The sequence below is a fragment of the Cololabis saira genome, chromosome 9 (assembly GCF_033807715.1).
Source record: "Cololabis saira isolate AMF1-May2022 chromosome 9, fColSai1.1, whole genome shotgun sequence".
Lineage (NCBI taxonomy): Eukaryota > Metazoa > Chordata > Actinopteri > Beloniformes > Belonidae > Cololabis > Cololabis saira.
The window spans coordinates 22700728-22726324 of record NC_084595.1 but is presented as its reverse complement, the minus strand read 5'-3'; the positions used below and the strand labels follow the sequence as shown (position 1 = coordinate 22726324).

Here is a 25597-nt window from a genome sequence, read left to right as displayed (position 1 = left end):
ACACGCATGAGTGCTTCATTTGATCCTGCAGTCATCATCTCAGAAAAAAACCCATGTTTTTCAGGTTTGCATGTTAAACAGTTTAATACAACTTCCTAGTCCTACTTGACTGGGATTGCTATAGGCATGCGTATTCAGGTAGTCTCTCGCATATTTACTGTAGGTGAAAAATAGTTTTGCTTAGTCAGAGATATACAGCATAATGCATAGTGAATCGACTACTGTTTCAATTCACCCTTCTCTTCATTCTACTAATTTTTTCCCCTTTTTTTTCTCTTTTCTTTAAACTTCTTCACCGTCTCCTGTCACTGTGTGTGCAGGTGAGCAGGGTGCAGTTACAATGTTTCCTCTTTTCCTGTTGGATCATCACATGACGGCCAGGGAGCTCGGCTTCTGGAACGGCATCATTGCCATGGGCTTCTCCATCTGTGGGTCGTCGCTTGGAGGCCTGCTGCTCGCGCAGTTCAGGTAGTCTTCATCACCTGTGATGGCTTTCAGTGGTGCTAGTTTTCATTTTTGTAAATTGGTTTGTAAAAATGCTTATAAAGTCAAAACATTTTATTGCATCACACTAAATCCACATTCTTGTACAGAAACTAATATCCCTTAGGGGATTAAATGTAATATTTTGCTTTTAGGGTTGATTTTTTTTCATTCTATTTCCTTAATAAAAGTTATAGCATATTGAAATGATTTGAGAAGTTATTTTCAGATGTATTCCTTTGAACAACTAAGAGTTTAATATAATAAGAAACATCCTTCTCCCACTTCTGTAATGTGAGTGTTTGGAAAACCTTTTTTTTTTGTCCATGTCAATTCTGCAACACACACTTGCATTCATGCCTATGGTGGAGAAGATTGTATTAAGTGAGGAAGACCCAAAGGCACAAATCTGTAATATCTGTAACATGTTCAAACATTGGATGGAGCTCTGGATGGAGGTCTGTTGCTCGGCAATAGGCACTGCAGTGTTTATATTACTTATATTTAGCTGGTAATTTCATAATTAATTAAAGCTGCAAGCAGCGATGAACGGGCCCTCGCACCCTTGTGCACGTTCAGGCGTGCTGCAGTGGAAGCGCTTGTATGACTTGCATGTCGATGTCTTCAGGCCTGGACATTTAGCGGATGACACCAGCAGAAAATCCAATACCGAGTCCGATGACACCGCCCACGACTCTCTATGTCAAACTATTCAAAAGTTATAGCAGAAAATATGGACAACCAATCAGAATAAGAGGGGGGCTAATTTGCACCAATTACGGTCAAGGACTCAAAACTGAGTCCGATGACACCACCCACGACTCTTTATATCAAACCATTGAAAAGTTATGGCAGAAATTAAGAACTCAGGAACTATCAAATATGGAACAATCAGATGAAGGGTGGGTGCGCTTTTTGGCATCTAGTGTTGCCACGGTAACGGTTTTGACTGAGAAAAGTAATGTGCGTTGTCGCAGGATGGAGACGCACATTTTGATGTATAACACACCTGGGTGCACGTTACGGTTCGGGCCGTATTAACTGCCAAAGGAATGGCAGAAGTTGCGCCAAAATTACACGATTAATTCAAAATGGCCGACTTCCTGTTCGGTTTCAGCCATGGTGCCAAGAGACTTTTCTTTAAGTTGTGACATGATACAGGTGTGTACCGATTTTCGTGCATGTACGTCAAACCGTATTGTGGGGCTTGAGGCACAAAGTTTCCTAGGGGGCGCTGTTGAGCCATTTTGCCACGCCCATTAATGCAAACCAAATAAATATAAAATTTTTCGCCAGGCCTGGCTTGCGTGCAAAATTTGGTGACTTTTGGGGCACGTTTAGGGGGGCAAAAAGGCCCTCCTTTCGTCAGAAGAAAAATTCCTACAGATACAATAGGGCCTTCGCACTGTAAGTGCTCGGGCCCTAATTAACTGAACTCAGGCTACACCAGTGGTTCCCAAAGTGGGGGAGGGAGAGAGGGTTGGTATGAATCTTTGAAAAAAAAAAAAATGAATGCTTGGACACTGTCTGGAATGCTTGGCATCATGGACAGGTTTTTGACGGGACTTATTGGACGGGGAATTGTTCATGTTTTTAAACACATTTTGCACAGAGGTTATACTGAACATAATTACGCTAAGAGAAAAGAATACGGAGAGACAAATAAAAAAAAGTTACACTTTACAGTCACACTGTAAATGTAGTTTGTTTTGTTTTTTTACACTAGAACCGCTGAGACGGTCCCACGGGTGGTTAGGGCTTTTGTGATGTGAATAACTTTGTCCAAATGAAATCTACAGGTCTGTAACTCCCTCACGTTTTGAGCATTTTGTATTTTCTGAAGATTTAAATGTATTAAATACAAATATTCTTATAAACCAAAGGTAGGCACGGCAGAAAAAGTTAGGGAACCAATAGTCTACACTAACATAATGATGTTGTGTTGTTGGGTCCACTGAAGCTACATTTTTTATTTACTTCATGCAAAATGTGCAGTAACTTGTTTGAGTCTTATCTGTATTCAACTGAGAAATTGTGTCCTACGAGTAGTAATCTTTAAAAAGCCAAAATATGAATAATACAGTTTATGTAATGATTAAAAAGATATAATAAAGAAAAAAAAGAACTATGCAGACTGATGTCAGATGTCCTGAGTTTTAAAAACTGCAGGACACAACTTAGCAAATATCAGAAATCAGATGGGCCTAATTGGTGCATCTCTTCACAATTGGAGATAGACGGTTTCAATTTTGGATAAAAATATTGTTTCATGCTGCATGTTCACCGCCAAACAAAAAAAGAAGCACCTACAAAAACAAACAACAAAATAAGAACATAAAATAAAAAAGTCAAGAATAAAGAACAAATTTCAGTCCACTGCATCTCATGAATAGCGATCTTAGTGCCTTGTGTGCTGTATGCAATATTCTATGTGATGTCGCATACGGCAACATTCTTATTTGTTCTTCTCTAAATAGCTTGTGTGGTCTGACTTTTACTTTCATACTGATATTTCCTTTATCTTTTCTTTATCACTGTTGTTCATGTTCTTTTGCAAACCTTATTGGCTTGTGTATACAGTATATATGTGTCTTTCTATCCAACAGTGTATGTTCAGTAATTTAAGTAAACATCACCTTGTTTGAGAGCTCAGAAGGCCCCCTGTGTGGTGTGTTGTGTGAGAACAGCATGAGCTGCAACCCATCACACACACCTTTGTGTGCAGAAAACACAAGACACCCCTCAGAGCTGGTATACACTCAAGTGAATGTAAATGTCAGATCTACTGAGATACAGATGCCAGCATTTTAAGTAACATTTTATCATTATCACTGCTTGGTTCTCTTAAAATGTTAAGAATTTACTCTACTACTGCTATATACAGTAATAACCAACCAATACATTTGTAAAACAGCTTATGCACAGGTCATAATGCTTCGTAGGTGACTGGCATGCTCACAGTAGAAAGTAAATGTTGAATTATTTGACTCAATTTGAATTCTTGGGTCACAGCTCAGTTGGAAGTTGGTTTGATAAAACATACTCTGGGTTTAGAATCATTAACCCCTTTTACATTTGCGAATACATGTGTGTCATGTGCTCCTTTTACATTGAGCAATGCCCAGGACTTAGAAGACTGAAGAAGAGCACTAGGTGAAATAAAAAAATGTTTGAATTCCTGATTCTGACATGGACTACTAAAATTCTCAATGTGAAACTCGTAAAGGACTCATAGAAAGACAAGACAGTGATGAGTGCAGTGTGTGTAGTGTGGTGATTAGTGTAGTGTTTGTGTGATGTGTCCCAGTGGTGAAATCTGTTGCAGCAAAAAGGACAGGCATGTTAGCATAAGACAAACAGACTTGAAAAGAAAAGGATGAACAGAAAAGAGACTGTGTGTGTGTTTGTGTGTGTATGTGTGCGTGTGTGTATGTGTGTGTGTGTGTGTGTTGCATGTAAGTCTATGAGGTCTGTAAGTATGTTTGAATGTCTGTGTTGCATCCATACATGTATGAACATATATCCAATTATAAACATGCAACCATGCACTCATACATATTTCGTATTTTCCGCACCATAAGGCGCACTTAAAATCCTTACATTTTTTCCTAAATCTGCAGTGCGTCCTATAATCAGGTGCACATTATGTATGAATTTTTTTTGTGCTTACTGACCTTGAACCAATTTTATTTGGTACACTGCGAAAATCTGTCATAATGTTTTTGTGCAACTTGCGTGAACATCAGACCATTCCCAGCCAACACAGGGATGTTGTATTAAAGTTGGACATTGATTGGGTTTGGGTTTCAGCGCCAGACAACGCTAGATAACTGATTATTTAGTGCTGGCAAGCAACCATCATTAAACATCCATGTTACCTTACATCAAGACATCAAGACATCAAGCCAACGTTAGGTTTTTAGTGTAAACCCTATTTTCAAATCTATATCATAATCCAGTTATAATCAAATGTTGGAATACAACGTTGTTCCAACTTCACACTAACTTCAGGTGTCTGCTATTGCTGGCAATGCTGTACCAATCGGAGAACAGGATGAAGCACGATTCTTACCTCCTTCACTTTGTATTTGTGGAAGACTAATGATTTAAAATGTGAGTGTATTTTTCTGTATTTCTTACAACTAAACGATGTTCTCAGTTATTGTGAATGAGTTGAAAAAACTTCAACTTACCAGATTGTTTTGTTTTTGCTTTATAAGTGTTTTATTATGCCCGGTGCGCCTTATGTATGAAAATAGACCCGTTCATTGATATTGTGCCTTATAATGCGGTGCAACTACTTGTCCGCAAAATATAGTATTTATATTTGTACATATACAAATACACATGGAGAGCAAGAGGTACACATAACTGTAAATATACCCTTATAACAACAACAATTATGACAATTAATAATAGTGACAGTGAAGACATCTACAGCAACAACCACTAAGGCCAATAATAATGTTAACAATCCTAGTATCATTATTTCTGGTATTATAATTATTAATAGTGCTACAAACAATAACAAAGGTAGTTATTATCATCATCGCCACCCACAAGGGCCACACCCCCACCGACAGGAGGCCCAGGCCAGGACTGGGATGGGGCTGCACCAAATCCACCACTAGAGCCGCGCTCCAGCCCTGCACACTCCCTTCAGGTCCCCACCGCAGGTGAAGGTCCCAACACCAGACACACAAACCAATAACCCAGGCCCCTAGGGCCCCGGGACCCGTAGCCTGGCAGAATAGGGCCCAAACAACCCCCACTAAAACAATAAAAGATATTCCAAAGCTTTGACTTGGTGTCTAGGAATGATGTTGCAATACAGGTTCTTTGTAAAATAAAAAATAAAAAGTAAAATTAAAATCTCAATGTGAAATTAAATCTGAAATGCAACATTAAATATTATTTAAACAAAGTCTTGCTAAATCTCTACTACCATGTTTAGTTATCCGCACTGTACTCAGTTTCTGTCTTTTATTCTATGTGTGTGTTATATCTTGCCTGTTTGTTTGCCCTCTTTTAATGTCAGTCTATTTGCCTCTCTCAGGTTTTCTACTATTGTAACACTAATAAGCATCTGAAGTAGCACTAATGAGGACAGAGGAACTCTCCCAAGGCCAAAGTTTACTTAAGGGAAAGCATTTCAAAATATGTTGTTGTCACATTTTAGCTTCTGATCTTTCACTCTGCCTCCACTTCACTTGTACACCGCTATAAGTGCTAAAAAAAAAAAAAAAATCACTGTTGGAGCTATACACTATTTTCCAGAAGCATTCTCAAACTGATAGTGCTACATCTGAAATTGCCCAAAGGTCTGACGCCCAGTGTGCTACATGATGGTCACTAACAGTTGCTTTTTTGGCACACTTGTAATGTCTGTCATGTTAAGCAAGTGTACAGATATGAGTATAAGCAGATTTATGAGAGCGTAATTTACTACTTTTTAACACAGAATAGGCTTGTTTACTCAGATTGAGGTATTCTTTGACTAGATTTATTATTTTGTTGTTTTTAAAAAGTACAGTGTATGAGCTTGTATGCTTTTCTGTATTGAAACATCTGTGGCTTGCTCAGGATTTACATAGACACAGATATCTAAGATATTGCACCTTAGATATTTAATCAAAAGCACTTTTTTTTTTCATTTTTGATTGTATGCACAGTATCTTCCAGTCCAAGTTGAAGTGTTTTTCTACCTCGGCTATTATCACCCACACATTCACACACAGAGAAGAGGGTCTGGCCACCTCTAAAAGCTCTGTTGGAAGGTTTGTCCTCTCCGCCATCAGAAATGGCTGAGTGGTCAGCGAGTGACCCTCTTTAGAACCATCACTGGCAACCTGAGAACATGGTTATTCTTATCTGGGCCTGGCCCATGTGAAGTGGCAGCCAGGGAGGTTTTCTTTCTCTCTCTCTCACACACACACACACAGAGAGAGTGTGTGATATGAAAGGCTATCATTGAGAAGGGAGGTAAAGGAGCAGCAGTGAGAAGAATGTCTTTAGCATGTGAATGGTGCAGGGTTGATTTTCCAGTCGAGAGAAACGGCAACGCTGAGCTGAGAATTGAGAGCGATATACTGTACAAGAATATACATTACAAAGGAAATAAAACTCATGACGTCTCTGATTAAAAGGGATAAAATACAAATAAATTGGTTTTAGCTGTTGCAATTATTCTCTTAAATAATAGATTCTACTTTGAACAGCAACTCCCTTTTTTCCCTCACAACCTTTTTTTACACATAAATAATTTCATGAAATAACATAAGCAGTTCTTTGAGTGGCAGGTATCCCCTGAGTGATTGGCATTGTTAATCCCTGTTGTCATTCAACTGTGTGTGTCAGTGCATCTGTGTGTGTATTAGTGAATTTGTATTTGTATGTATGTTAACAGTGATTAATTGTCTCTCTCATGCTGTGATCTCCTCAGGTTATTGATTACGTCATGAACCATCCTCCCAGGGGGATGATTTTCTTGCACTAACGGGGAATCAATTAGTGTCTGGCGACTTGTTTACTTATGCACATGCACACATTTAAGCGGGTGTTTACATTTATGTATTAGTGGTTTAGTTGTGTCTTGCATGAAAAGAAGTGGAGGATGCCTTTTAAAAGTAATGATAACAGCCCGGAGTTTCTGCTATTTAACACCTGATATAGAAGTTATCAATTATCTGATAACAGGCTTTTTTGCTGGTTTTCCTCAGCATTGGGGCCATGATGCGACGTGTGTTTGTGCTGCGTACCATCAGCATGGTCTTCCAGAGTTCACTGCTCACTGTGCTGGAACCGTCACCGCTCATGAAAGGTGAGGAACAGACTGTAAACTGAAACCCAATGTCAGCAAACCACCAACTAGCTGAATACAGTCCACTGGGTAAGGTGGTTTTCTGTGCGATGTAGATTAAATCCCTTGAAAAATGTAAATATCTTTAAAAGTGTTTAGAAACACCATACAGGTTTTCAAGTGGACTACTGTGTTTTCTCTGCTTTATATTTCAATTTGTACACATATCAGATGTTTATTCTGGGTGCAGGCCTCATTTAAGGAAATTATTACATTTTATTCATTTAACACTTTACACAGATAAAAGTCACAGTGCTTTACAAAGTACAGTATTATAGAAAAAAAATATAACGGAATTATGTGACATATGATAAATAATAAAGATAAAGTAAATAAATTTGGTTAAAAAAAAAAGGCAGCTTAACCCACTCAACTAAAATCCTATCTAAATAAAATGGTCCTTAGCTGTTTTATTTTGTTTGTTTGGATTTTTCTTTAGGCAATTATCAGATTGAGCAACACGACAGGGATGGGGCATTTGACTTGACGTGAAGATAGGAGAAAACTGAGAAATTCTGGTGACAGAGAATGCAGGGAAACGTAATAACATGACCAAAACCTGAAAGATAAAAAAAATCTGCATGATATGAGTTAAAGAAACAAAAAAATACATACATAGTCATTTAAGATGGAGTAATGAATGAAATTGTGAAATCAATGTGGTCAAAATGAAGAAACAAAGAAATGATATGCAAATACATGGTAAAGACAAAATCACTTTAAGTCAGTGAAGTGTCACAAAAAATTTTAATAAAGAACTTTAATGGTCATCCTTTAATGGGCTTTTTTTTATTTACAAAGTTCCTTTATTTTATGGCCATCATTGAAATAGTACACAAGGCTGGGAAGAAAGGGTGGGGGGGGGGGATGAATACACCAAAGACAACCGAACTGCACACAGCAGCAACACTTCCAATTTTACCTATTAAAATCCACAAATGCACACATTACACCCCCAGAAATGAGTGCAGATGGGACACTAGTGACAGTCTCATTTAAACATAAGGGATATATATCAGATCTAAGGGGGTTTTTCTTTTATGTCCGTTTTTTGATACAGACAAATTTATTGTGACCCTCAAGTTTGAGTTGCACATCTCAGAAATAGCCAGGATCATAAATGTTGCAAGATGTGTTTGCTTCAGATGTTGTTTGATTCTACACGATTGTTAAAGTAGCAGGGAAAAGAAGTAGTTTCATATAAAGGCATATATGACAGATTTTTTGAGATTTCAGCACAAGTCAGTGATGCAGGATGTTTTGGGGCTGGAGAGGTTTCTCTGTAGAGAGCCATTCAGTTGCACTGCCAACCGGGTTGCACATCTGTACCATTCATTTCCATCCGACATGCTTGTTCCCCTGAACAAAACTGCAAGTTGAGGCCTCTCCATCTTCTGTTTAAAACTCAGAACAAAGATTTCACAAAAGGAAAAAAAAAAAAACCTAAAACAGAAAAACATTCAGTATCAGATTTTCAATATTACATGATAGCGCTCCGCTCCCCTCTTTTCCAGTCTGATCAGGCGGTGTATCTGTGTGACTCCAACAGTCTTCTGTTGCTGACTGAAGACTCCTATTCTGCAAAAACTCTGGCGGCTGGAGTGAATAATTCAGTGTTCATGGGAGCAGTGACAGATAGGCTCTGTGGTTCCTCTGTTACCCCACTAACTCTGCTCTGCCGCTTCCCCTCAGAGGATAATACTGGATGTGTTTTGGGGATTGGGGGTTGGTATTTTAGCAGCTTACCTTTTTCGTGCTGCTTTGCGTCTCTGTTTTGACTTTTACATAAAATGGAGAGAGGGTAACGAAAGCAGACAACAGAGTAAAACATGTCATATCTGTTTTTCTGGCAGAAAATGAACCACTTGAATTTCTTGTGGACTTTTTATTTCTTGATTTTGAATCATTTTTGCTTGCATGTTTTCTCAGGTATGGCAGTCCTGAGCATGAGTGTTCAACACTTCCTGGGTGGTCTTATCACCACACTCACCTTCACTACCATGATGTATTGCACTCAGAGAGCAGAAGAAAGCATTCAGGTAACAAAGACTTCGCACATTCCTGTCAGCAGGTTTCATTCAAGAGAGCTACAACAAATATGCCTTCAAGCCACCACTCTTTGACGTTGATTGTATATTATGCTTGTGTTACGTCATCTCCTGTGGTTTAACAAACAAAAGTCTTTGCTTCGAGCAATATAGTATGTCTTCCCTTTTTTTGTCTTGCATCTCTCTCAGCTGTCTTGGCTTAATTGTGCTCTTTTGTAATGTAAGGTCATTTCCTTTTGTTGAAAAACAGAAGCCTCGGAGAGGAGTCGTCACCGCACAGTGCCACACCTACTTTTACCTTTACATACCTGCTCTCGTCACTGATTTCCTCCTTGAAAATCTAAAAAGAGTAAATAGATCCAGTGTCTATTTGTTGTTTGCTTGTGTGTTTCATTCCTCTCACTGACTTTGTGTCTGCAACCACCTCGCTCTGTTTCTTTGTATTTCTGTACAGTTTTCATCTAAATGCTTTCTTTTCCAGCTTTTTCCTCTTCTCTCTCGTTTTTCTCCTGTTTGACATAACGCCTTTTGTCCCCGTTGTAACTAGGGCATCATTGCCTGGAGGTGATCCTTGTTCACACAGCCATTCAGATGTCAGTCAGTCAATCTCTGAAGGTGACAAATTATCATTTATATCGCTGTGAGGCTTAAAAAAAAAAAAGAAAAATCCGCGGTGTTCAGCTCATACTGCACGCCCCGTATGAACTGAGATGAATGAGAAGAAAGAACAACCACAACATGTGTTGAGAGGACAACATTCAATGTGAGATGTTCTCAAGACATATATACTGTACGTCTCTGTTGTCTCTTTGCGATACTGTGCGGGTTCACATTTACAGGACAGGAAAGCATCAACTTGCCCGTGCTCGGCATACATGTGTGTGCCATTGAAAGTAGTGCTATCCAGTAACAGAAAACTGATAGTTTGAGTGCTTGTTAACGATCCCCAAGAGAAAGAAACCAAGTCTGTTAAACAAGTTGCTCAGAATAGACACTCTGCTTAGCTGTGGTCACCCAGGCTCTCAGAACTCTCAGCATCAATCTGAAGATCAGAAGCACAAGTTTTTTGAACTCTTTAAGAGCTCCTCCACATTTACCATATTCATTTCATTGTAAATGAAACAAAAAAAAAAAGCTTTTTCTTTGCTGTAGAGGATAACTTCAAAACTACGACATGACACAACTCTCTCTGTTTGAGATCATCTTGGTCTGAAAATATATCTTTCAGTGGACGGTTACGGTTTGCAGGACTTTTACGTCACAGACCCAGATCAGAGTGGAACAATCCAACCTCTTCACTTCCGTTTCATTTATGAACTCCACCCAGAACTTCAAATCATGCTGCGTTGACTCAACCTCACAAGTGGGAAGTTGCTTCTTGCCCTTAAGGCGCTCTCACACCTACATGCTTCAAAACAAACAAACACACACACACACACACACACACACACACACACACACACACACACACACACACACACACACACAAAACTAAAACAGAGGTTGTGAAGTGTCTCATCTGACACATCTGAGTCTGAGTGTGTGTAATGCTGTTTAAAGCCATGTTTGAACAGTTGCATTTTCTCTCTCCAGATGTTTTGTAAACTGGCATATAAATAGTATTTGTGCCTGAAAGTATACTGCTGTGCAAAAGTCCATGATCCATCTGAAAAGGGCCCCACCAGTGGTAGATGGAGAGAGAAGTCAAGAGGTTGACTCAGCAATGAAATAGTCACCAATTGATGGTATGCCCACTATCAACTCATTGCCTCACCTGTTGCAACTTTAGTTTAAAAATGGAGTAGTAAAAGAGAAAACTCACCCTTTTTTTTTTCACCCAGTTTATTTACCCCAACAGACAATTTTTTTAGTGATTTTAATGATGATGAAGCTTTTGAATTTTGCTACATTTAATTGTTTTGTAAGATTGGTTTATTTGTTTTGTCAATAAAATGTCAGATTTACTTCTTTGACAGTAAACGCTTCTCAGTGGTGTGCATGTAACTAGAAACCTGTTTTTTGTTGGGTTTTTTTTGTCAGTATTACCTTCTGAATGTGATGCTCACAGGCAGAAGGAGGAAGTTTGCAGGTATTAGGTAATCTGTCGTTGTGTTTTGCCTTTCTTCCATCACTTAATCATGAAAGCCTGAAGGCTTAGATCAGATTCCCCTCCTCACCTGGCCTGATTCCATCATCTTAAGTTAGCTTTTATATTATTGTTATTATTATTATTTTACATCTATTCTTTTAGACTTGAAACTTTTTTCCCTACATATTTTGAAACATGCCTTTTCTTAATTTCTCTGAATGTTGAAACCAACGACCATTTACTGTATGAAACTGAACCTGCTCTTGACTTCTGTTCACAATGCTTATGTTTTTTTCCCCTTAACTCCCACTTGGTTTTTTCTGTGTACATGTAAGATTGATACTTCCTTCCCCCTAACTTTTCATTCTAATATCCTTTTCATCATCCCCCCTCTCCGTTTTATGTCTTCCTAACTCTTGGCTTTCATTCTCCTTTTAGGCCACCCACTACAGCTTCCTGGCGACTCTAGAGGTGCTGGGGAAGCTGATGTTTGGCGCTCTGGCTGGAGGATTGGTGGATTGGTTTGGTTTCCAAGTTGCCTTCCTCTTCTTCCTCACCCTCTCGGCGGGAACAGCCCTTCATGTGTGGACAGCTACTTACACCGGTGCTCTAAGGGAGCACCAAATCAAAGACCAGCCCAAATGACATCAGGAAAGTCCTGATTCTGGTCAAGCACAGGTACAGAAAAAGATGAGATATTTTTGAGTTTTACTATGAATAATTGGACATGGTTCTTGAATCCTATTATATGTAACATAATTTCAGTGAAGTGTTTCAGTATGGATGATTTATCGAAAAAACATCAGCCATTCTTTAAGGAGAAATCAGCCATGCGTTTAAGTCCTCTGTGGCAAAGTGCACGCATTTTCATGACTCTGCAAAAGCTTTTTTTTTTGCAATGGCCTTTAACAACTGGCTTATAATTTATTTGAAAAAGTCTTAAACATGTATAGTTGGGTAATGAATACTTTGCAGGTTAACATTAACATGATCAGCTGTATTCAGTATTAAGGGCCGTCCACACGAGAACTTTTTTTAACAACTTTTTTTTAAATTATTATTTCTGTTGCTTCTGTTTTAAACCTTTTAAAGCACATTGTGTGGCACAAGTTGTTTGAAAAGAATGTACGAATAAAGTTTGATTGAATGAATGATTGATCCACAGAACAACTTAGGGATAATCACACCAATACATGCATTCACGCAACTGACCAGTAATGTTTTGTAAACATTAGGGATCTGCTGCACCCTTCACTGGTGCCCTGTCCGAAAAAAGTGTTAGCATATTTAACAAGATATTTTTTTTTTTTTTTTTTTTTTTTAATGATTCTCACAGTCCACAGCAGCATTACAAAGTCTGCAGTGTGTATAAAGTACATATGATGAAAATGGAAAATTGTATTCATACATGCAGTTTGTATGAGCAAAACTCAGTTTTAAATTAGTCATTTTTTTTAATGTAATGTTAATTCAGTAATAGGAATAGTCTGTAGCTAAAACTGCTTACTTCCTGGGATAAGTGTTTCCTGCAATATCAGTTGGTCAAAGTAGTCGTAGAAACATCCAGTGAGACATCAGTATGTGATGTGATTGGGGCTTTATCTAGTTTTACTATAAAGAATATGAATGAAAATGGTGTAAAACAGCATTATATTATCATCAAGTGGTTTGTTAAACCTTAAAACACTTCCAATTAATAGTATTATTATTTTTTATCATGCTAGTGAAGTCTTCACTTTTTTTTACATTAACAATATTTACAGGAATCTTTGTAAAGTTTGAGTTTTAGTTCTTTGTGTGGATGCCCCTTTACTGACCGAGTGGGAATGGTGCAGCCAATAAACATGATGAATGGACAGGGATTAGTGTGTTTAGCAAGATGTATATTCATTTACTGAGAGTACAGAAGTACCATGAATCACAGGGACATATAATCAAAGCTATTTTTTTATCATCTGAGCCATTTAAATATTGTTATAAGGCAGCAATAAGAGCTATAGCCAAAAGCAATATTGCAACTTTGTTTTTTCTATCATATTATACTGTATTGTATGAATCTTAGTCATTCTCCTACATTTTATGGTTTACAGTTGTAAATGAATAAATCTCTGCTACCTCGTATCAGCACTGTATGGTACGATACTGATACACAATGTACAATAGCAGTGCAAAGTAAAGTACACACTTGTTAACACTTAACAACCATATTTTACTTAAAACAGTTAGCAAAAGTAGGTCTGCAGTTTCTGAGGCTTTCTTATAAAAAAGAGGATGATAATGTAGTTCAGTACCTGTTGGTAGTGTCAAGTCCCTTCCTTTGAAATCCTACAGGTGTTAACCTGGCACTCGTGGGAAACCTCAGCCTTACACACTGCATGGTGCCATCCTATTTCTTTTTTTGACTTATTAAAACGGAACAAAGAAACGACAAAAAAACAGTTTTCAAGAAAACTTGAATGACCAATCATGCTGGGAAATTACAGTTCCTGATAACATTGCATCACATTTGTGCTTTAAATGCTGTATTCTCTGTACTACTGTATCTCTTAGATAATACGAATGAAACATGAAAGTAGAATATTTTTCCTTTTTTGATGTTGTTTATTTTTTTGAAACAGTAAAATATCCCCATATAAGTCAAAGTATAGGTAGGAATCAAGTCTTGAATTAGATGTAAGCACTGAGGGGTGTCAGCAATGAAAGCTTGACAGCAATAAGGACATCTCAATAAGTTTAGCTAATTAAAACAGTTGGTCTTCTGCTTTCCCTCATATAAATACAAATAGAGATGCCTTACCCCATCATTACTGTTTTATTCATGTAGCCAGGTCTACTGTCATGTTCTGACTTCAGATCATTTTCTGCAAAGCACATCTCTTGTCTCAGCGCCTGTGTTACCTGCCAGAGATTTGCACAAAAATAAAGCTGCTGAGTGAAACTCGATGAGTCTGTTTTTATTAGTGGTTTTAACATCTTGTTACTATTTCACCACATTTTTCTGGTCCCAGGGAAGAGGTTTTGTGTGGTCTTTGCATACATTCCGCACTTTAAAAATCTGTGGATTATACTGTAGTACCTCTGAACACAACGCTGGCTCTCTGCGGTGCACTGGCTGAGGGCTAAAGAAGAGAATAGGGCCGGTGTCACAGGATCCATAACCCTTACAGCTCTAATGACACAACAAATGCTGTGAAGGAGGATTAAACCAGCTTACATGTCCCCTCAATACACCTCCACTTCACACTTTCTCACCCTCCCTCATTATCCGAGTGTTTTATTTGTGCAGTTCAGAGAGGGAGAGTGAGAAGAGGCTTATATGATAATCATCGACTAGTTCTCTGAAAAGAGTGTGTATCAAAAGCTGTTTAGTTTGATGTGTTTTGAAATGTCTCATGAACTTATTTCAGTTCAGTTAAATTCACTTCAGATGTCCCAGGAAAATCTGCACAGCCAAGTTTTCCTGTGGGGAGGTGAATTAATTTCCTTACAACTTACGCAACTGAATCATATGAAGACTTAAAATGATTATCAGTGATGGTGTAAAGATTAACAGATATGAGCTGGAACCCCATTTATGGTGCTTTAAAACATCATGTAAATGTAAATGTAAATGTACTTTATTTGTATAGCACCTTACATCAACCTGAAGGTGAACCAAAGTGCTTTACATAACATACAACAAAATAAAACAAGATGTAGACCCCTGGATTGCCTGAAATGCAGCATAAGCCGGGTTGGTAAGCTCGGAGTCCCTGACAGAGTTCAGCATCTCTGTCAGAGTTAGACAGAGTGAGTTTCTACTGTTATGAAGCCAGAGCGTGGTGATGGTACAACACGTGATTGAAGTATGGGTACTATTGAAACAACGCATCATTCGACCCACCGGTTACAGTGGCACACTGACACTATTAAAAATGGAAATAGAAATAATTACTTAACATGTAGCTCTGTTTATTAATGATTTACAATTTTACATATTGGGTGACATGATCTGGGAGTTGTGGTAAAATACATCAACTGCATTTGATGGACAGTTGTGTGCCAGATGTGTACAGTATATCACCTTCCCATGCAGTTGAAAGGAAACAGAAAAACAGACCTTCCTATGATTTCCTGGCGTGTGTGATTTCACTGGGTCTCTCTTTGAAGGTTCCCCAACAGTTGCCATGTTTTAGAAATGGCTTGTTATGGAGAAGGAATATGTATGTCAAACAAATGTTAACTATAGGCTGCACCCAGTCAAATACAAATGTGTCGTCTCTAAATTGTGTTGTACCAGATATAGCGTAATACGTAACATCATCATATAGTAATCTTAAATAGTAAACAGCTGTACTTTGAATGAGTTACTCAGCAGATGTGCGTAATAAGCGCCCTGTGTTTTCATTTATGTTCATCACTTGATTCAGTTTTGGCATCAGACACTCAACATGGGAATACCTGAGAATATTAATGAATGAACCAAATGTGTCTGTTTTTAAGGGCGGAGATTTACCACGCAAGTTCAGTTTCAAATTTAGGAACATCCTCAAAAAAGGATCCTTGACCTCACTGAAATGTTCCCTGTTGATGTTTAATAACTTTTAGTAATAGGTCCATGTACATTATGTGTGTGTTCTTTATCTGTGTGGACAGAGAAAGTACTGTAAGTGGATCCCACAGTACTTGATGCAAGTAAGACCTCCTGCTGTGGTTGCCGGATTGCCAGAAACCCCCTGCAGAGACCGTGTGTCTTGATGCCACCCTCCCTGCCACCACTGCAGTGATAGATAAGTGGATTTGAGGTGTGTGTTGCCACACATCAACCCCCAACTTTGTGGACTAACAGGCATGGGAACTGCTTAGGTGTTGCCAAGTGTGAGTGACGATTGTTCAGTTTATCAGGACAGTTCCCTCAAAAGTCTTGTGTTTATACAGTTCTCGCTTTTAGCGCAAACCTCTCTTTGACACAGCAGGACACATGACATTATATTTATTTGTCTCCATGCTCATTCCTGGGCTGTTATCAACAGAGTCAGATTCCCTTTGTAAAAGGGTAAGACTAGATATTTTTTTTTCATTCTTCCTTTTTTTTCTTGTAGGAAGCTATTCTGTTTCCTTAACAATCAGGCTGGGGCGCAAGTCTCGTCGGATCACCAACTTTATACCAATATCACAGGGGAGGGAGAGCAAAAGGACAGCTCCTTTCATTTACCCTGTGCCAAGTCCCCCTCCTCTTTTGTCTCTGCGCCTTGGGGTAGATAAAGGTGTTGGTTTTTATGCGCAGCTTTTGTCTGGAGGCTGACTGAATGGTCTCTTGAGAAACCAAAGTGTTCAGGTGGAGGAGCCATCAGCAGCATCAAGTGTCGCAGGGTTTCCTCTGCCGGTGTTTACTTTTTGTTTGTTTGCAAAATGAAAGAAATGGACACCTCTTTTTCTACTGAACTCTACTCAGTTCTTCTTAATCTCCCCATTACTTTGTTCTTTGTCCTTTCCTGTTTTGGTTCATTAACCAACGTTCACGAAGTTATGGTTTGTCATGTTTGCGACTCTGAAACAAGGATGCACACAGAGCTATGATGGACGAGTTAAAGAGTCTGGGGGTGTGATGATTAATGAGATTGGCTGCAGTGAGATGCAATCAGTTAAAGGTACTCAATATATAATTCTCAAATTATTTAGATGTACTACCATCTTTACTGCAGATGCATAGTACTGTACCTCTGGCTGTGGCAGTATAAGCTTCTTAGTTTTTTGTTGTGGTAGCTGGTCAGGACCCGAGTCCATGTTGGTGCATATAGTGACTGTAGTTTAAGTTTAAGCTGGAGGGGATTTTGCAGATTTTCTTCAACAGAAAAGGAAAAGGAAAATTATATATATGTAAATAAAAGTCCTCCCACAAACAGAGCGTCAGCATTGCTCTGGAGATGAACAGACAAACGAGTTGGTCTTGGGTGCGTTTTAGCTCAATTTATTTCAGTTTGGTCTAAGATGCTCAAATAGTTGTATTTCAAGGCAGAAATGTCTCATAAAATCTACTGGCAATGTGTGCTTGCTTTGTATTTGTAAATCTGATGCATTTGTGGCACCCACACGAACTCACACACTCTAAAATATATGCAGAACATGACGATTTATCCTGTTTTGTAATTTTAAGGTGTCTCATAATGGTGTTTCTGGAAAAGAAAAAAAAAGTATATAGGAGATTTATTTGAATTCAGTTAATTAGATTTTTTTTTTTAAATCACAAACATAATCCCCTTCACTTAATTTAGAAATAACCATTTTTCCACCCTGCTGAGAGCCCGGGTTGATTTTCCAATTAGCTTCCTGTAAAATGTTGTGTGTTTACCTTTATGTCGCCTCTGAGCGACAAGCCCAGACCCGCAGAAAAACACAATGTGAGCATAAATTGTATCTTCTGCACTCATTTCATTAATAATGTACAAACAATTTATTTACAAGATCCCCATTTCCTGCCAATATAATCATAGTTGTCTATTTTTAGGTCCAGGGCTTTAATTGGCATTAATGTCTTCCAATGAGAGACAGTGAAGTGTAAGTTAAAGACGGTAGTGCAAACACTGCATGGTTTTCTGGAGAAAAGGAAAAAGAAAAAGCAGTAGAATGTGAAACATGTTTACATGCAGTGACACGTAGAGTACACAATTGCATGTAAAGTATTTGAGACGGGAGCTTTTTTGTTTTCTCAAAGCTTTGTGAGTAAATATATTGTAGTCGTCATTTACCTTTAGCATGATTCAGCATCAGTTCTTTTCCATCATGGCTGACTGACGGATTGGGAGTTCATACTCAAACCAGCCTTAAGAAAACTGTTTATTTATATATTTAATGATTTTTCCTGCTGCCTATAGCTGTGGCAGAAAACTCTGCCATGTTCAGAACCTCATTACAGTAAATTGTTTATTAATAAACTGAGGCTAATGCATTTCATCAACAGAAAACCCAACATAACAAAAGCAACCCACTTGAAATGGCTAAGAAAATACTTCTATATACGCTCTGCTTTAAGGTGGTGCATCATTTAGGAATCGCAATAGATCAATAAAAGAACAATATGAAGTAAAAAAAACCAACAAAAAACAAACATTTATTTGTTTATAGATATAATAACTGGTCCCCAGCTTAAATAATCTGATGACATCTGTCACAAAATTGAAAATGAGCATTATAATTTATACACAGCATCCCAATTTGGAAGCAAGATTGGTGCTTAGGAACCGGTGATATTTGTTCAATCAAGAATGAATGGCTGTTGATGGTGTGAAGAACTGGTCCAGACCTGGTATCTGCCTCAAAGGAGTCCTGAGACTGCCTTGGCTGAAAAGGCTTTTGTGACGGTAGTGCCTATCCACAGATCTAAAGATATACTTTTGCTGTATAGAAAGAAAGAAAGAAATCTGAGAATGGGCCGCTAAGCGTCTCGCTGTAACTTTCTTTTCTTCGTTCATTTTGGTTTCAGGGTTTTACATCATTTTAATAAAGACTGATTAATAAAGACAGATTTAAGATGTGTCTGAGTGCCGATTGTGATGAAGGAGCCCACAAGGAGGCTCAACATCCATTTAAACGATGATTATAAAGAGATATATATCGATCTCACAACAATCTAATTCTGGGGGAGTTCATATAAATGCAGGATAAAGATAGATAAGAGTGTCATCAAGTGAAGAGAAAATCCGAAGTGCTCAGGGAATTGTTCAATCTTGAAGGTGCTCTTTGGTATTGGGGAAAAAAAACACAATATCTTGTCAAAAAAGGGAGTCCAAGGCACTCTTCTTGTGGAAAAATATTAAAAAGCCTTTATTGAAACATGGCTAATAAGCCATAACTAATAACCCTGCTGTGCAGGGCAGGTGTATATCATTAGGAATTCCTGTTTGAGCAGTACCTTGAAGAAGGCTTGCGCCGAAACGGGTGGGTCTCTGCTCCCATGTTTTTAAACTTATTAGCCATGTTTCAATAAAGGCTTTTTAATATTTTTCCACAAGAAGAGTGCCTTGGACTCCCCTTTTTTGAAAGAGTGTATTGTGTTACACACCTTTAAAAAAACCCAACAACTTAAACATAAAAGATTGACTCAGTCCCACTCCAGTTCAAGCTAGTCTGCTGATCATAGTTTTTATCCTGGAATACATTAAAAGTCACATACGCCGACATTTCTCCAAAAATGATTAAATCCTCAAAACCACACGTGTGTCTGAAGTGATCGGCGCTGCTCTGCGGAGAAACAGGCTCTGCTATCTAGTTGTTCGGTGATGGGCAGGGATGTGACAAGCTGCCAGCTCATATGGTGTTGAGTCTGAGTCACAAAGCTCTGGTCTGCCTGTGTCTACAGACTCAGACCCCTTCAGCCCAGCCCAGCCGCATCCCCACTGCCTGTCCCTCAGTCTCGGCCCCACCACGTACAACCCCCCTATCCTCATCCCCAGCCTCATTTGGACCATTAGGGCCAAGACAGGAGAAGCCTCGTTCTTGTGCACACACCCCACTCCTTCTCTATCATTCACTGTCATCTTTTTTTTTTCGATGCTTCCCGTACATTCCCCCATCTCACTGCACTCACATGTGGATAACCCGTCCGCACTAGTTGTTGACGGGGGGGGGGCTAACAGTGAATTTCAGTGGCTGGTTTGTCTGTTTGTACGTGAATGATTTGTCTGTTTCTTTGGCTATTCATAACAAGTGTGAGGAGGCCTTTAACTGCTCACCGAGGAGTTTAAGCAGCAGACTGGATCATATCACATTCCAGGCCTCTATTATTCCCAGTATCTCTCAGGGAAATCTCTCTTTCGGGAAGTTTGGCAGAAAAATCTTAGAGTGCTGTCACTGTACTCAAATTTCACATTATCCCATATCGGAATATCTGTGTGCTCAAATTAAGGCTATGAATGAAAGGGAAATGTCAAATTTGTCACACTGATATCACTTACGAAAGTTTGTGCTGTAATGTTACGATAAACACACCTGAGCTCCTTCTGGTACGAAAATATTATAACTTTTTTTCCCAAAGACAAGTTAAGTCTATTTATTTAAACATATAAACACTATACACAGTAAAGGGGAACTTAAATCTGATTAAATTAATTGCACGGTCTCTGACATGGAATAACTAAACTCTAAATAAACACAAATACAACATAGAGTTCATATTTGGTTTGTGTGGGTAGGTAGAAGGTCCAAAAACCTGCCATTCTCCAAAACTGGTGACCATGAGGGGTGTGTTGATGCGGATAAAACATGAAGGCAGGAGGGAGGTTTGATGAGGGGAGGATAAACGGAAGGAGGATAGGACGGAGGGGGGAGATACAGGACCATTATTACACTGTCTGACATGGCCGGCGGTTCAGCCTCGGGCCACAGATACTGAAGGGGGTCTCTCTGTATCACTCTCCCTCTATCTCGCACACACAGTCGTATTCAGGCTGCACATACAGTCAGAGTTTCGTGCACGCTTCAGTGCTCAGATCTCTAGAAGCAGACACATGTGAATACAAACTCACAACTGAGCCGCCATGTCCAATCCAATAGGATTTCAGGCAGAGTCTTAAATAACACATTTTGGACTCTCTGCTACGTTTTGGAACCTCACTCTGTTTCTTAATTTTGAGGCAGAGCGGCACTACTAATTTTCATCGAAATGCTTCGATACATACTCCAATAGCATATCCCTGCTGCTTCAGAGGGAATCTAGCCTTCTACCGCATTCGTGTAAGTGTTGATGTGTCACAGGTGAAACAAAAGAGAACAGCTTAGCCCTCCATCTCTTCCTGTACCTTACACCACTACTGTGTCCCTGCAGCCTTTAAATGAAAAAAAGCTTTCAGTGACATGCTGCTGAGAAAAGCCAACTCATCCCCACCAGTATTTATTGTTCTCTGCTTAATCTAATTCAACAGCGAAAACCAGTGTGACAGCCGTTCTTTGCTTCAAGCACTAAATTATAGTCTTACAAGGAAATGGCATCCAAATAAAGATGAGAGGGAGACTGGGCAGCGAGTAGAGAGTGACAGAGAAGCCAGTGCATCTAGATCAAATGAGATGCATGTGGGATAGGGAGGATGCGATGGAGGGATACAGTAGTGCCCGGGGAGGGGGGGTATCTGGTGGGACCATCAAAGAGACAGAGCAGGGACTGATGGAGACAGCTGGACATGGACTTTTTAATCTGTCTAAATGCAGGCTTTTCTCCCAAACAGCAGGCCCATCGCTGGGGTTGTGACAGCCAGACGACAGCAGGGAACCACATCACTCAGAGATGACACCGATGTGTGTGTCTGTGTGTGTGTATGTGGGTCTGTGTGACGGAAGGGGAGAGAGTGAGCAACGTATATGAGAAGAATCAGGAGAGTCAAACACTGATCGTATCCAAAAGTCTGCCAGAAATGTTACACAAACTTTACCTTATATGCCAATGACAGATATAAGTATTCAGGTGTCAAATGATGATCGTTATTCTGAAGTAAAGGTCAAACAGCAAAGAGAAATTACAGCAACTCAACATATTTGTAAATGGCATGCATTTAGAATGTTATATTGATTCATATTTTTTGGATCACCATAGTCTTAAGCAGCTAGTACATGCAACACGTTTTTCTTTGTCTCAGTGTGTTCGCGTGTGTTTTTACTTATGATATAAAGCTAACTTTTTTGATTTAATTGCCTACATTTACTGGCTTATCAAATAAAGTACAATGATGAACCACAACAGCCAAAATGCATATCCATGCCGTGATAATGAGTTTTTCCCTATTTTCTTATACACAAAGAGCACATCAAACAAATGGAACAAAGATTTGATTTAGGTATATGAAGGCAACTGAACACATTTCAAACATCAAGTGATTAAGTGAACATGAAAAAAGTGAAAAGACCACCGGAGAAATAAAGTATAACCTCTCTGTGACAAAAACTGTTAACAGACTCAAAACAACAAAAGAATAACTTCAATTTGTAGACAGTCCAGCTTTAAATTCTTACTTTTGTTCTTTTTCATAACTGTGAGGGTATTTGAAAAGAATGAATACATTTACTGACATATACATATATCAAATAAAACAAGCTTTACAGTTTGGCTCCTAAAAACACCTGTGCATTAGAGAGACCCAGCCATTATTCAATGACTTCCATTCCCACCTCATTCTATTTAGGATATACCTTCTGTTTGTCAATCTGTCCCCAGGCGTGAGGCAGGGTGCATCCTGGGCAGATCTCCAGTCCATCACAGGGCAATTCAGACGACCAACTCTGACTACAGTGATGTTTGTGGAGCCTCAGAGCAACCTCCACACAGAAAAGGTCCAGTTGGGATTTGAACAAAGACCTGCTTGCTGTTAGAGACAGTTTTTCAAGTCATTTCCAGTCTGCAATGATTTATTTAAGTCTTGAAGCAATTTTTCTTCTCTTTGCTCACTTTTCAAGTTTGCAAAGAAGATTCCTCCTTTAGGCCTAATGGATCTAAATCTAAATCAGCATCTGCCCTCCACTGAATACTATGATTTTAAGCTATGTGCACCATAGTTGACTGGCTATGTCAGCCTGGCCTACTGTCATCTCTGTCAGACAGGCTAACAGGCTTTCGGGGCCCGGGGACCCAGAGATGGTGATGGAAACACTGTTTAATTGGGGTAATCGGCGCACTTTTAGGGACCAGCTTATTAAGAGAAACCCTCCACACACACATGCGCGCCTCAGCAAAGACGGTCAGACAAGCAAAGTGACAGCTATGCTTCACCATCCACTGCCTTCACCCACATCCCTGCATTAAAGACCCCATATCAGCAGGCAGGGCATGTAGTGCATGATCATGGAAGTGTGAGCGCATGTGTGTATGTGCATGTCATCTCTGCAACACTAATGATGTTTAACAATATTTAAATGTGTCAGTGATACAGTGACTTAGCCAGAGGGTGAACGGGGGTAAAAGGTGAGGAGGTTATAGTAAGCAATGAATACTGGGACATTTCTCACAATTTGAAAATTAATTAAAAATGTATTTGGTGATTTTATTACAAATCTACTGTTAAAATCAAACAATTTTGTCAAACATTAGGTACTTGATGCTCTCGTTAGCATGCAGTCACAAACAAACATGGAGTATGCCTTAGAATGGTTTTATTTCAAAATGCACACTATGAAACAACAAACAACAGTTTAAATTCATTGTCTAGAGCAACAATGACTCTGATTGTTTTTATCTTGTCTCATGATGCATTATTGCTGTTAGAGAGGGGTGTATGGATTAGACACTGTCTGACTTGCCCCCAACAGTACACACACACACACACACACACACACACACACACACACACACACACACACACACACACACACACACACACACACACACACACACACACACACACACACACACACTAACACACACACAACTTCATGGAATTCACACAACCTTTGCCCAACCCCCACTTGCACAATTATTTCCCCCTCACATGTGATTTGCTGCTATAATGTGAACAAATCTTTTTTTCCTGCCGTTTGACCTGCTAACACTAATTAGAAATTGAATAATTTTCACTCCAATGAAACTACCACTTCCACCTAAAATCACAACCCTCCAAAATGTTGACACAGATTGTTGCCACATTGCATCACATTATCATAACGTGCTCGGATATAGTCGACATCTTACTCAGCATTATTTTGTATAAATATTTTCATCCATTACTTCACTTCATCTTGTCACTCATGCACATTTAAATCTCTTGTTTAGGTTTCCTCCCTCCTGTCCTCCCATCAACCATGCTCTCCTGAACTTTCGAGAGGCAAGATGGGAATCCTCCATGATTCCTGCTTCCTGTCATCACTCTCACATTGTAAGACAAAAGGTTCTTTATTTTATGCCCTGTTTTTCTGGTGGTCTTACATGTAGAGATGTTGCCCCGCCATGACCGAGGGTCAACACATATTGTTTATGAAAAACAAAAGGATGATGACGTGATGCCATGTCTAGACTCCATGCAAATGAACAAGGTTCATAAAAAAAAGTCTTGTAAGCCTGCGTACAGTAATTTCAAATCTACATGATGACACACACACAAATATCCAATAAACTACACAAGCACACACACTTTGGCAGACAAAGTGGGAATGATTATGGTAATGATAATAATGATGGCTGTCATCACTGTCTCCTCCACCGTGGTAAAAATTAATCTGAGTTAACGGTAATCCACGTCTCCTCATTAGATTACTGGTGTAGGGGGGAGGCTCACTGGCCATCTGTACATCATTAACGAAGTCTCAGTGACAGCTCTCTCCTCTACTCTCAACTTCCTCCATCCCTCCATCCCTTCAACATCTCATCTGCCCCTCTGTTTTGGTAGAGATCCCTGTTTATCCATTCCATCCTGTACCACTGTCGTTCAGCGTCTTCTTCCTCTCTGTTTTCCCCCCAAATTATTCAGTATGTCAGTCTCGATGTGCGTCATGTTCACAGAACTGGTGACAGAGTGGATTGAAAATCACAATGATGTGAGACTGTCTCTCTGTCTCCCACAGGTTTCTACCTGGCATGATTTTCAGTTTTTGTTGCTATTACATCTGATTTCTTATGTAATTAGACATTGTTGCATCTGAGGCTCCTTCCATTCCTTCTGGTAGAAAGAAAAATCCAGTGATTTCTGTAAAAAATACTATTTTAACACTGGAGATTGGGATGTGTTGTGCCAACAGCTAAACTGACACAGCTATGACTTTAATTGCTACAGCACCAAAATGTGATGTTTTTCTTTCAATCTACAATCAAAACACTGCAGCTGTTCTTAAAGAAAAAAAAAGGTGTTGCTCATGTCACAGGAACAAGCATAGACAAGCAGAAAAAATAGAAACTGAAGGATATGCTGGGAGATGTGCATAAAAAAATGACATTGACTTGCCATCAAAAGTCGTAGAGATAAGAGTTTGTGATTCCATCCAGAAATGTCCTTTCAGTTAAAGGATAAAAACATCTTGATGGAAAAGCTGAAAAATTAAAGAAATATTGGAAAAAATAAGTCATACTTAGAGGGCATGAAAATGGTACAATACAATAAAAATGACAGGTAACTGTGACCAGATGCAGCGGCATACACGATGTACAGAAATCAGCAAGCTTTTCCA

At 39.1% G+C, this 25597-nt stretch overlaps 1 protein-coding gene across 4 annotated transcripts in view; it reads left to right on the top strand.

Moving 5' to 3' along the window:
- Window positions 1-24629, top strand: part of mfsd3 (major facilitator superfamily domain containing 3) — a 38203-nt gene extending 13574 nt beyond the window's left edge. For 2 of the 4 annotated variants that reach the window (XM_061730838.1, XM_061730839.1), the window contains exons 3-6: window positions 321-468; window positions 7203-7303; window positions 9272-9381; window positions 11918-14417. In XM_061730838.1, coding sequence (XP_061586822.1) covers window positions 321-468; window positions 7203-7303; window positions 9272-9381; window positions 11918-12124 — 566 coding nt within the window. In that variant the 3' untranslated portion in view covers window positions 12125-14417. Of the gene's footprint in view, window positions 1-320; window positions 469-7202; window positions 7304-9271; window positions 9382-11917; window positions 14418-16114; window positions 16264-22661; window positions 22743-24209 lie in introns of those variants that run through there. The other 2 variants (XR_009783175.1, XM_061730841.1) reach the window with 2 other exon arrangements.
- The last annotated feature ends 968 nt before the right edge of the window (window positions 24630-25597 follow it).